This window comes from Amblyomma americanum, chromosome 6 (genome assembly GCF_052857255.1).
Source record: "Amblyomma americanum isolate KBUSLIRL-KWMA chromosome 6, ASM5285725v1, whole genome shotgun sequence".
NCBI lineage: Eukaryota > Metazoa > Arthropoda > Arachnida > Ixodida > Ixodidae > Amblyomma > Amblyomma americanum.
Window position 1 is genome coordinate 14,709,988 of NC_135502.1, and position 13,716 is coordinate 14,723,703.

A 13,716-nucleotide genomic window follows, 5' to 3' on the forward strand; every position below is an offset into this window, starting at 1 on the left:
AATCTGACTTTCAACCATTTGACACTTCTGGGAACTTAGGCAGTATATAGTTTCAGAACAGTATGAGGTATGTGCTTCATTATACTACAAGACATAAGAAATGTTAAGAGAAGTTCAATATCCATGCAGTGCTTCATGCTGGGAGAAACCACTGCAGGCCCGCTAAGAGAAGTTACGATTTCATGGCCCACAAAAGTTTAACAAACCAACTGACAATTCATTGTACTTTTTACCTGGTAATGATGTTTTATGATGATTTCACTTTTCACTGGCCAAAGAGCACCATGGCTAACGAGTGTTTGGTCTGCATGAGACAGGGTCGGTGACCTGTTTTCCCAGGATTCCACCCCAAAGAAGCTAAGCATCAGGCCAGGGGAAAATCCACATTCAATGGAAAACTGGTGGGTACATAGTGGTTGTCGGGAATTGAACCCTGTATCTCCCACATACAGGGCTGGTACTCAAAATACTAGGCCACTGCACCGGTACATTTTTACTTCATAACTGCAAATACTTATTGCCCGATTCAGCATGAGCTACCTGTGTCTCAGTAGTCTGCGCAGTCTTGGCCATGGCATGGTTGAGGGTGACTGTGTACGTGAGCTGCCGCAGCTTGTTGCTTGTCTCGGGGCACGGCTGCCAGTTGCTCTCAGTGACATCGTAGGTCTTGCGCGAGGTCAGCAGGTCATGGAAAAACCGCGAGCCCGTGAACAGCAGTGTGAACAGCTGGTCCACCGACATGGGCAGCACCAGGTTCAGGATCTGCTTGCCTTCGTGCACTGACGGGCACTCGGGTGGCTCGGCCGTCTCGCTCGAGTCGCTCAGGTCGGTTGGCATGTCCGAGTGCTGGGCTTCACGGGCACTCGCAAACAGCTCTGGCCCCGAGGCCTCTTCATCTTCATCCTCCTCACCATTGGGAAGCTCCTCTTCCTGAAAGGAGTGAATGAAATGGCAATCTCAGGTTTAGAAAGCACCATAACCTCACAATTTTTGGTTGTCACGAGACTGATGTCTGCTTTTTCTGTGCCACATGTCACACTGACATGATGTTGCTGCTCCTCTACTTCAGCAAGACGTGCTTTGGGTGTGAACCAGTGCCTTCAGATTTCATGGGCAAAGGAGTTCATTCAGCAGCCATCAAAACCGAAAATACTGTGAACAAAATTATCTAACGGTGGTACATGTACTCTACCCATGTACTAAGTTGCAAACGGAAAATTTTCCGAATAACCGAAACAGTTAAAAAAATCCGTGAGCTTTATAAAAAGAAAACTTTTCTGTGAAAAACCGGCTTTCAAAATCGCGTAAAATCGCCTCTCCCCATGTTCCGCCTACAAGTTAGCGTAGCCGGTTAGCCGTACGGCAAATTCGGTAACGCTACAGTAACGCGTTGCCGTACGGCGGTGCTAAAAGTCTCTAAAATCAGAGCCATAGTCATGCTTTCGTCATGCGCCCACCGTCTCACGCCACGACACCAGACAGTGCGACGCGGCCTCGCCGAGCGAAGCAAGAACAGTCAGTTTGCATGGGGCAACGACGCTCGCTAATAAGACCGAGAGTTAATCCACGGGAAGACGCGAGCGGAAGCGAGTGCCTCCGAATGCACCAAGGAATGCACTCCCCATCCCCCCTCTACCGCGTTTGCTGCCCCGCACTGCCAGCACCGCGGGTGGAGTCGTCCAGACCGCGGCGGTCGCTGCAGCTGTCCCACTGTGCGGTTGTACGCGTTGTACCGTTTTCAATGCGATCGTACGCTCTTAGTAGGCCATCTCGATGGTAACGTAGAGCGTCCCATGGTGGCTAGAAGTCCCATTATCTCGAATGGCAACGAGAGAGAACAAATAGCCAAGCCTATCCAAGCCAGTCCAAGCGCCCAAATCCAAGATGGCGCGTTTCACGGCAGTGAACATGGAGGAAGAAAAGGCGGCGGATAACGGGTTGGTTGCGACAGCGATGCTCGCTCGCGCCTATATTAGACAGAAATAACTAACTTTCGATTGAAAAATGATCTCCACAGTTTTGTTGGCGTCTATTGTAGCCCGAAAAATAGAACTTTTTAGACTCCACATGAAAATGTTGCGCGACGGTTCCTCGGCGAAGTCCCAAGTATCACGCAAGTCCGAATTATTGGAGCCAGAAAAATCGGTCGGCTACTGTAATTGGTGCCGCTATGGTAAATCCAATTTTCTGCATGCCTCCCATGCACATCATTTTTGCTGCCACAAACTGTGTTCTTTTTGCTTTGCAATAAGTTCTCATAGCAACCAATCTGGTTTTTCCTTGAACTTTTGACTACCCGCATGCCACCTGCCACTCAATGGTAACATTTAAATTGTGAATTGTGGAATTTAATGTCCTGAAGCCACACGTGGGCGCTATAATGGGTGCCATAATGGAGGGCTCCAAATTAATTTATACCATTTGGTGTTCTTAACATGCTGGCAACGCACAGCACACGGGTGTTTTTTGTGTGTGTATTTTGTCTAAATCAAAATGCGGTTGGGATTCTATCCCACAACCTTGAGCTCAATAACCGAATGCCAAAGCCACTGAGACTACACTGGGGGTTGGGAACATTTAAAAACCAAGATTCTAGTTCAGTAATAATTGAACTGCTACTAATACTATGCAAAGGGAACTGCCCAATGTACAATTGCACAACGAAATACAAGTTCCATAATGACAGTCATACAATTGAGGTATTAATTCCCCACATAGTCACATGTCCTGCAGCTGCGTTCACTATGATCAGAGTCTATCAGCATAATATGTATGTCCTTGCCCTGAACTGACCAGGTCAATGAGACATCTTATTTCCACAGTATACAAAGCCACATGTTAACATTATTTTGATTCAAACCATGAAGTGTTCAATGCAAGGACAATGTGACTTGACTATACTGTTTGCCCACATAATCTGAAATGTATCCCACCCCCTGATGACAATCGAACTACCTTTTCACTTAGGGATCAAACCATAGCAGTGCACTCGAACTTGCTCCACATTATATTACATAAGCAGAGCAGATCAGGATGCAAACAAGAGCGAGCAGATCTATTTGGCGATAATAAAGTGCTACACTGCAGGCTCCAACCATTAAAACCAATCAGGCTTGCTAGTAAGATGGTGCATCTTTCTGCATCTTTCACTGTTGTCTGAGCCTTCCTTTTCTGTGCCATTTCATTTCCTTAAAAATCGTGCCACGTTGCAACCTACTCATATGCTGTTACTCACAAAGGGGCTGGGTGGCTGAGGGCCAGCCTTGAGCACAGCCGTGTGGCGGTTGCGGCGCCCCTCGTCCTCCAGGTAGGGCGGCGCCACATAGTCGTCGTCGTCGCTTGTCAGCCCCAGCTCATCCCCGTAGCTGTAGTGAACCCACTGCCACAGCTCCTGCGTCGACATGGGCTGTGGCCCCGAGCAGGTGCAGTCCTCAAACATTCTGCACTCTGGGAACCCCGCTGGTTTTCGAAAAGCGGTGAGGAAATCCCTCAAACGCAGCCTGCATTCTGCCCTTTCTTGCCGGAAAATATTGATGTTCAATTAATAATGGCTCAGTGGCTAATACCTGTGTTACATGGGCATTTTCAACGGCAGTTCAGTTAATCGCCAGTTGAGGATTTCAATCGCCGTTGAACTCAACTGGAATCGCCAGCTGTTACACGAGCACTTCGCGTTCAGTTCAGTTAGCACTCTAACCACATGACCTCGCGTCTAGAGCGAAGTGTAAATAAGAAAAAGGCAGTGTCCATTTTTTTCTTGTTGTAAATGATCGTAGTGTATATATTCTTTACTATAGTGACAATTCTTTTTGTGTATTTTTTGCTTTGCGGTAGAAATTTGCAGGTGCGAAGCACACTGAGCCAAGACAATCCAGTACGAGGGCAAGTTTTTCAGTCCGTAGGTCGCCATCTTGTCAGTTGGCCGTTCAACCGAGATCCCCGATCTCAGTCGAACGGCAATTAGCACTGCCGTGTAACACCGCTAACTGCCGTTCAGTTCAACTGAACTGCCATTGAAAACGCCCGTGTAACACGGGTATAAGGCGTTCAGCTGCTGAGCCCAAGGTCATAGGATCAGACCGCCGCCACAGTGGCCACGTTTTGGTGGAGGCGAAATGCAAGAGCACATGTGTGCTGTGTGATGTCAGTGCAAGTTCTGAGCTGCAGGTGATCAAAATTAATTTGGAGCCCTCCTCTATGGAGTCCCTCGCAGCCCATGTGCAGCTTCACGACATTAAACCCCACAAACTATAATTTAACCGCATTGTAGTATAGCCATAAGGGAAGTATTCTATTACACCGTGGAGTGTTTCCACAAATTAAGGGTGTGAGGTACAGGAGGTGGTGGCAGGTGTACAATTGGATTTGAATGCTTGATGAACTCCTCAGAAAAAAGAAAAAAAAAGTTCGTAGAACACAGTTTGGGTAGCCCTGACAAAGCATGCGGGGCTGCAGGCAGACAACACTAGCTTTTCTTCCTCGCACCCAGCACAACCCTAAAAGGGGCACTGCATTTAGTGCTGTCTCACCTGCTCCATGAGAGCATTCTGCCAGATCCGAAACAGCATCAGGTACGTCTTGTCGCGTGCCCCAAACGATGTAAAGAAGTGCTTCTCGTGGTCCGTGCAGACCTGGACTGCATTGGGGATCACGCGGGCGGTTTTCTCCTTGGTCATGCTGGTGACGTCTCGACACCGGATCACCACCTACATTCAGCAGGAAACACCATTATGCAGTTTCAATACAGGATGCCATAGAGGCTGAAAGAACATGCGCACACATAAGCATTAAAATTACCGCGCGAAACTACAGTAGTAAGAAAACTAAGGAAAAAGAGCAAATAGGCAGGTATTGAATTAAAAGGCCACTGACTCTGAACAGTGTACTGTCACCAAAGCACGAAACGCGATACTCAGCATGCAGCCTCAACTGAACCGAGCACTTAGTGACGCCAATTAGGATGTTATAAACAAAAAAGGAGCTTTCAAATAAAGGCTGTGGAAGTGCTTGTGCTACTCATATGTTTTTTAAGACTCAAAGTGCAAATGTTTCACCACAGTGCTGAATACCTCGAAGGCAACGTGCTCATGTTATCGCATTTAATTTGTTCACAACTGTACTACATAAGCAACTACAGTAAAATTTCATAATGCTCACACAGCGCATGCATTCAAACAATACAGGATGCAGGAGGAATGTCCCCTATTACTTGTGGTTCTTCGTGAAACTTGTCGTCCAGCACTCTCAATGAGCTCTAAGTGCAGTCCTCTACCACAATGAACTAGTCATGTAACAGATGACCTTTATTAAATTGTCTGACATGGCACTGGTGTTAATTTTACAGACCTCGCTGCTTGCGCTCATACCACAGCAGGTGGCAAAAAAGAAATTGGTGTTGCACAAGCAGTCAGCTTGTGTGCAGGTTCTCTGAGAAATTTTGCAAGCCGGTAATAAAGTGCTGATCGCAGCGGCTGTATCAATCTATAATAACATGTGCTTCGCACCAGATAAAATGGGTTGTGATGCTTATGAAAACCAAAATGCACAGACGAAACTATCTATGAATGCCTCAGTGCGGTATTAAAGCTAGATAGAGCCACCGCGGTGGCTCAGTGGTTATGGCGCTTGGCTGCTGGCCTAAAAGACGTGGGTTCGATCCCAGTCGCGGCGGTCGAATTTTGATGAAGGCGAAATTCTAGAGGCCCGTGTACTGTGCGATGTCAGTGCACGTTAAAGAACCCCAGGTGGTCGATATTTCCGGAGCTCTTCACTATGGCGTCTCTCATAGCCTGAGTCGCTTTGGGATGTTAAACCCCCATAAATTATAAAGCTAGATAGACAAGAACATTTACTTACACTAAAACAGCAGTCTGAAATGTAAGTGAAGGCCCAATTATTATCCAACTACTGTCGCTGCCAATTCACCCGTGATAGTTGGGACATACTCTTAATGACTTGTTTTTCGTGAGCTCAATATTTCTTGAATTCTAAACTTACAGTTTCAGGATATTTCACAAGCACTAAATTTTGTGAGGAAGATGTAGCAGGCACCACCAGTGCTCCCCTCTTCCCCGCAGTTCTGCAACATTTTGGCTGCTCCAAAAGCAAGGATGCAGCTCAGTGCCATGCATTGTGCCCACTCTTGGGCACACATCATAGCAATAGATGAAGAGAAAATGCAATAATGCTCACTGTTCCTGAAAGAGGAGCTTTTTTGGAAGTGATCCAAATGCCTGCCTATTCCACAGTCTCAGTCAGGCATTAGGCATCTCTTTTGATTGCGAACCTCCCCGACCACACGTCTACTACAGAAATGGTCATATGGAGATGCAAAAGCAATCAAGCTCTTGTGGCTTGTTTTTGCCACTATAGGTTCCGGATGTTTCGTGGAGGGGAGAGGAGGCTTGAGAAAGATACAAAGAAAAAAAAAAGAATGAACAGGGACTGGGGCAGTCAGGAAGATCACCTTTTAAATGCTTTATTCATTTTGGCATCAACAAATGAGCCATGCATGCAGAAAGTGAAGCGAACCATTTTCAGAAATGATAGCACATTCTGTTCGGGAAGAAAACCCATCCAATGAACGTTGGCAAAAAACACAAAAATTGGGCCTTCACAAAAAATGGTTTGGTTTTATGGTTTTATGGGGGTTTAACGTCCCAAAGCGACTCAGGCTATGAGAGACGCCGTAGTGAAGGGCTCCGGAAATTTCGACCACCTGGGGTTCTTTAACGTGCACTGACATCGTACAGTACACGGGCCTCTAGAATTTCACTTCCATCGAAATTTGACCGCCGCGGCCGGGATCGAACCCGCGTCTTTCGGGCCAGCAGCCGAGCGCCATAACCACTCGGCCACCGCGGCGGCTTTCAAAAAATGAAGTCATTTAGAGCAATAAATATGTCTTCAATGTGAGCAATAATAGTGCCCAAAGAAACAAATTGTTTTAGAACTGTACAAATAAAATAAAAGCCCCTACTCAAACTGGTTACTACCAATAAATGCACCGGCTGCAAAAAACTCTAAGAACTCATCTAGGATAAGAACTCATCTGCTCCCCCCTTATGTAATGCCCTAAGCCAAGGGCCTTTAACGGTAAATAAATGCTGATAATAATATTGCCATGCACTGCACCAGCTCTTTGACAAATTACAGGATGCAATAAGGCTTCGGAATGTTTGTTATGTGCGAAAGCCACAACTATGCCTGAACCCAACCTGCACAGTTGGAGGCACAAGAACAGGTCATGACTCACGTTGGTCTCCCAGCGAAAGATGTTGGCGTAGAAGCAGATGAAGTTTTGAGTCACATAGAGACGCCCGTGAACGAGTATATCCCTCTGCAGGGCACATGAGTAGTCTGCACGAAAAAGCAGAACTCACTGAGCACTGTTTTCATTCTCCTTTTCAACAATTAGTTTGCAAGAAAAACTAGAGCAACCATGCTGAGCCAGAATGCACCTTTATCTCTGCACAAATGTGTAAGGTCACCTGTCCATGTATTGTCAGCATTAAACAAAAACGAGGCAAGAGAAGTGGGAAGAACAAAACGAGAAGACTCCTGCTGATAGATACTGATAATAGCTGAACTTGGTTTTCCACTTCTATGCAGTGAAGAACACTAAATGAAAGTGTTAACGGACGCCTGTATTTCTATCTGACAGCTAATATTTCTACGCTCTTGTGTACGCGTTAGTTATTTTGTCTGCATTTAATTTGGCACCGATAAATGCCTAATATTGCAGCCAAGTTGTGCACTCTTTATATAAATCAACATGGCTTGCATTATGCAATCTTTGCTGAAAGTTGGAGGCTTAAGAATACTACAAACAACCACAGCGGTCAATATTAAGGAAGGTCTTCACATTGTGATGCTTACTCTCCTGTTTTATGTGAAGAAGGAATTAAGGTGGCCTTTATCTCTTCCATATCAGGGCCAAAACCCTGACAACTCATCATGGGTTAAACTTCGTACCAATGGTCCTAACACTAACTTCTCTGTGCATAAGTGAGCCTTTAAGATAACCTTAAACTTCAAATAAGGTAGGAAGAACAAATTCATGCAAGTTCAACCAAGTGAAGCATACCAACAATGAGTCGCTCTGTCTCCGGCAAGTCCTTGAAGAGCCGCTTGAAGTCTTCACTTCGTGACTTGTATGTCGGATTCAGCATCTGCAGTGTCAGCCCCAAAAAATATCACGAAAATACACCACAGAGCAAAAAACACAGCAGATTTATCAGCTCCTCTGGCTATAGCTTTCACACAGCTGCCAGAAAATTCCCAATGGTGAGGCAGTGTTGGTTGTAGTGCATGTGGTCTCACTATGTAGTGTTTATAACACAATGAGTGCAAAAGAGCACATGTGAGATGAGAAAAACACTCACATTGTACCAGGAGGAGGTTTTTTTCTTTTTCTCGAGCAGCTTGTTGGACGATTTGCTCTCCCCAGACTTCTCGAGGCTGCGGCTCAGGGGATCACGCGTGCCCTCGGGACTGGGCCGTGGTGACATGCCCGACTCCGATGGGCAGCTGAGCAGTGAAGGAGGTGCCAGGGGCTGCAGAGTACATGTACCAGACATGGAGCATTCAGCAAGCTATACTGGTGCAGCGGGCTCGCACTTCTATGCCATGAGGTTGATCCAACCCTTTTGATCCCTGAAGCCAGACCTTGATGAGAGAAAAACAGCAAAGAATTCTGGTGTCTTTCATACAGCAGCTACAAGCATGCGATGCCCTGTAAGAGGCAGCCCACTGCCACTTGGCGATGGGCAGGCAGAATCATCATCCCAGTTACATCCAACAGCTGCAAACTTCGTAATCTCATCCACCAACATGACTCTCTGTTGCCCCTGCTATATTTAGCTTCTCTTGGAATCCACTGCGCTATAACAAGGGACCATTCGGCAATCTGTTCTCTGAACTACATGCCTTGACCACGTCCATTTCCTCCTCTTCCTTTGCTGTCATTTGCCTAATCTTATTACAGCTCCCACCCTAGGAAGTGCTTATCTGTAATGAGATATTGTGTCATGTGCAATCTAGCAAGCATAAGTGTCAAAATAGTGCCACACAACAGGTGGCGAAAGAACAGTTCAAACATTCTGAAATAGTTAAGTTGAAGAATATCAAAATGGATCATCAGGGAAGCACCAGGTTAAGGCGCTATCACCTGTTCACTTCACCTCCACAACACAACAGAAATTTAAAGCTTTTTTTTTCTCCAAAGCTTTAAACAAGAAGCTACCTGTGAAGAACGGGATGAGTCTGAGGCCCGGTCCAGAGAGCCCTGGCTGTCGCCCACGGCTGTTGCATTCTCGGTTGAGGCTTCAAGTGATGCTGGCCCAGAGGAGGAAGTGGTGGTGCGGTCTGCCTCACAGCATGGACTCCGAGCACCCAACTGTGGACTTTGGCTCGGGCTTGATGGTGATGGACACCTGCGAAGTGCAAGTTCAATTAAGACACCCACACTACTTGTTGCACCACTTTGATGATGATGATGATGCTGATCTGATTTTAATGATGAAAGGGCAGCTTGATGTCATGGGTGGATAAGACAATTTATTCATGATATGAGCTGTGAAGCTCTGCTTCAAAGTATGGCCACCTTTTGTTCTCATTTTTTAGAAGCTGAACAGATGTACAGGTAGCTCCAATACAAAAAGGAAATGCATTGTACACACCTGAGCAGTGATTATGCTTTATCCACAAGTATGAATGAAAGCATACACATTTTTCTCTGTTTTAAATAGCTTTCCTGTGCATGGATAATACTGATTAGATATTTTCAATTTTGGTGTAAAGCAACAACATAATTTGTTCTCATGTGCAAATTTATTATCCCCATTCATATTGGAGCTACCCATACACAGTGCACACAGACTTCAGCAGCAGTTGCTGTCGGAGTCTTGTAGCTTCTGGCTAATCCTCCGCAGTCCACTTGACCCAAATAGTGGATTTGACAGTGTTAAGTCTTCAAATTTTTGGACCAAAGCATACATATTATTTTCTAAAACACAGAATTCCACATTTTAGACTAATTAGCATGCACTCCTTTGTTACTGCATGCTCGTGAATGATGAGCTACCTCACTAGCTATCGAGTTGCCTTATGGCCACTTCACCACTTCCCTCTATTTTTCTGCACATTTGCCTGCGGAAACAGAAACCTCAACCTACCAAAACAAGCTTCAGCACAGATGCAAAGTGCTGGTAAAAAACGCTTAAAATCTGCAATGCGGCCAGGGTTTTTACACTGGAATGGAAGTTGATGCATACCTAAGCGTAGGAATGAAGTGGTGAGGATGTCGTGAGAGTTTCGGAAACCATACACAAAGTCTGGGAGCACAATAAAATTCGTCAACACCTGCAGTGGCTATTCTTTACAGTATCATGTAGCACTCATACTATCATAGGCCACACACTCATCCTTTAAAGGACTATAGACACCAAATTTTTGCTTGCGTGCTTTCTTCTTTCAAGCGATGCATTAGGCGTACATTCCCATACATGGAGCACCCTATGGTATTCGTGTATGGCCACTAAATAATTGACACTGAATTTCTTACTGATGCTGTTTTGGTTTCCGTTTCATCGACCGAACAACAACTGTGACTTCAAGTTGATGTTTTGGCCACGCGATCCGCTAGAAAAACTAATATAATTGCAGACAGGTCACTTTCTGTCATTCCAGGTCTTTAAAGAGGCTGGATTAAATGTGTGAATTAAAACTGCATATCAACAATTATACTACTGCTTTTCTAGTGGATCACGTGACCAAAACATCAACTTGACGTCCCAGTGGTCGTTCAGTCGATGAAACAAACCAAACAGCACGAGAGAAGAAATCCAGTTATAAATTGTTTAGTTGTTGTAGTAAAATACCACCCAGTAATCCATGTATTCTAAAGTCTAACGCATCCTTTGACAGAAGAAAAGATGCAATAAAATTAGCTGTCTATAGTCCTTTAACCTCTAACCATCAGCCTTTCATCTTTCTTCGCAAGCACGAAAGCTTGGCACAGTCCAATGTGCTGTTCTTTTTTCAAGTATGACCAGACTGTGCATACTAACTGCAGTGCAACACTGCCTTCTCATTTTTGAGTATTTGATTCTAGCCTTTCCTTAATTCTGCCCTGAATCAAGTAAAAAACAGACATCAAAGTTTAAACTTTTCTTCCTCACATAACTTGCTGGTTACATTTGTGAGCATCGCTCATGAAATCCAAAACAGCAGCAGGTTTTCTCTATGACGCCTGCCAAAAATAAGGCACAAACAAAGGAGACCTACATGTGCACCTCTGTTTTAACTTCCTTTTGGATTGCCACAAGTATGGTGCATAATGGCCGCACTCTGTCAAGGCTGCACAATGCTTCTCTTCACAAAAATTCATTCAGCAGCAATGCCTTCCAACAGACTTAATTCAGTGATTTGACATCACACCTAAAAGTGGTAGAAACAGGTGCAAAAGTTCCAAGAATTCACAAGTTTGTACTGGTAAACTGAAATAACAATCACTATTTGGTCACCTGAATTACACATAACCGGCTAAAGAAACAAGAACTGATTCAGGAAATAAGATCGATGAAAACTACTGGAAGTGTACATAAAACGAACACACAATGTGAGATTAGTAATACTCCATGCAGCAACACAAAATTAAATAAAAAATAAAACACAAGGTAGCCATTTCTGTACCACAAAATGAGGCTTGCATGCTACAAACTTGTGTCATCAGTGGAGAATCTTATTGAAACAGCAGTGTGTTGCTATGCTTGACAAACATCTTTACACTTCAGCACTTAAAGGTGCACTATAATCATTCAAACAAGTCACTACTGAAAATTTCTTGACCTCAGTCAGTACGCGGATGGTAAACAAATTTTGACTATTTCGATGAGTTACACACACTAGAGGTGTTGCTCTGCCTGCAAGCTTTCCGAAAGTGCATGCAAAATGCAAAAGGCATTCGTGTGATAAGCGATGTCAGTGCTTGTTAAAGATCCCCAGGTGGTCGAAATTATGCTGGAGCCATCCACTACGGCACCTCTTTCTTCCTTTTTTTTCTCTCAGTCCCTCCTTTATCCCTTCCCTTACCACACGGGACGAACTGTTGCGCATGCACCGGAATACGAAACTGCCGAACCGTTTGCTGTTCGGTTTGCTGCTAGTCAGCCGGGTTGGCCGGGTCTCATGCAAGGGTGCCGTTTTATTACCTGTTATTTCCATTTGCCTCTGACTGCTGGCTTCGCGACTGCATCGTTGGGCATTTATTGCTTTGAGTTGTGCACACACCGTCATGCCATCGCGCAGGGAACCACATAACGTGGGGCAGGGCGGAAGGGGGTATGACTATTTTTGGAGTCAGCTTTGGCAATATACAGTATATATTGCTCGTTATGACCTTTGTAGGGTTTCTTTTAGGATGTATTCGCAAAAATTTTGCATAATTTGCACACCCCCTTTCTGAAGCCTTAATTTTAAAAAAAGTGCTTAAATTATGCGAGTATGTACAGGTAAAGTTTTTTTTCTCCTGTTAATAACCCATTCAATTTGTGCATTAAGCTATCAATTTAGAACAGCAGAGAATATGTAAATGCTCACATTTAAATGCAATATCGTATGCCACATGGCACCTGTAGCCCAAAAATATTCCATTTATGTCCCAAGGAATTCCACCACCTCTTTAATGAAAACACTTTTACTAATGGTACGCAGTAGTAACAACAGCCGCAGCAGGACCAATAAGCATGAAACACTAGCACAAAGCAGCGTCGAAACTTTCTCCTCGAATGAGGATATTACAGTAGACTCGCTGTTAATTTAAACAAACTTTGAAATATTTGTTAGCTGGCTTATTTTCTATGCGTTTTAAAACCGCTTAATTCGAATTTGTATCCCAGGCCTATTTGGGAATGTCAGGCTTGCGGCGCCACACGAGCTGAAAATTCGGTCCCTCCAATCGGTTAACTAGGACGCAGACCAAAAAGGGGGGGGCATAGTTTCGTTTTTTGAGCTTCGCTATCAGCCGGCGACGATAGCGGCTATCGGCCATGTAACAGCCAGCCAAGTCCGGCTGCGCGCCGTGGCGAACACTGATTCGCGCGTCGACGGCATTCTTCCCATCCGCCACCGCGGTGGCTCAGTGGATAGGGCGCTCGGCTACTCTGCCAGAGTACCCGGGTTCGAACTCGACCGCGGTGGCCACATTTCGATGGAGGCGAAACGCAAAGGCGCCCCTGTGATGTGCGATGTCAGTGGGTAGATCCCCAGGTGGTCGAAATTACTCAGGAGCCCTCCACTATGGCACCTCTTTCTTCCTTCTTTTAGTTCTCCCTCCTTTATCCCTTCCGTTGTGGCGCAGTTCAGGTGTCCTGTCCTGTCCACTGATATGTGAGACAGATACTGCTCGCGCTTCCTTTCCCCCAAACCAATTTCAATTTCATTTGTGGTTTGACTAAACTGGTGAACCAGCGCATTATTGATATTTTTTTTCAATCACACGAGTTCTAAATTGCCAGTTTAGTAAACATATCAGTGCATTTAGCCCATATTTTATGTTCTGATAATGCTTTTAGCTACGTTTTCATGTAAAAATGGTTCGAAAACAGAGTTTGTATGCATAGACATGTCCATAAAGCAAATGCAAATGAGCCTTAGATCACATTAAGGACTATTTCTGATAATTCAAACAAAAAATCTGGTCCCTTAAAATTTGAA

At 44.9% G+C, this 13,716-nt stretch overlaps 1 protein-coding gene across 10 annotated transcripts in view; it reads right to left on the minus strand.

Moving 5' to 3' along the window:
• GramD1B (GRAM domain containing 1B) overlaps positions 1 to 13,716 on the minus strand; it is a 111,963-nt gene that overhangs the window by 15,607 nt on the left and 82,640 nt on the right. For 8 of the 10 annotated variants that reach the window (XM_077668593.1, XM_077668595.1, XM_077668592.1 and 5 more), the window contains 7 exons: positions 9,245 to 9,434; positions 8,385 to 8,555; positions 8,087 to 8,171; positions 7,256 to 7,359; positions 4,530 to 4,706; positions 3,236 to 3,406; positions 541 to 930 (listed from right to left, as the gene is read on the minus strand). In XM_077668593.1, coding sequence (XP_077524719.1) covers positions 541 to 930; positions 3,236 to 3,406; positions 4,530 to 4,706; positions 7,256 to 7,359; positions 8,087 to 8,171; positions 8,385 to 8,555; positions 9,245 to 9,434 — 1,288 coding nt within the window. The remainder of the gene's footprint in view (positions 1 to 540; positions 931 to 3,235; positions 3,407 to 4,529; positions 4,707 to 7,255; positions 7,360 to 8,086; positions 8,172 to 8,384; positions 8,556 to 9,244; positions 9,435 to 13,716) is intronic. The other 2 variants (XM_077668598.1, XM_077668596.1) reach the window with 1 other exon arrangement.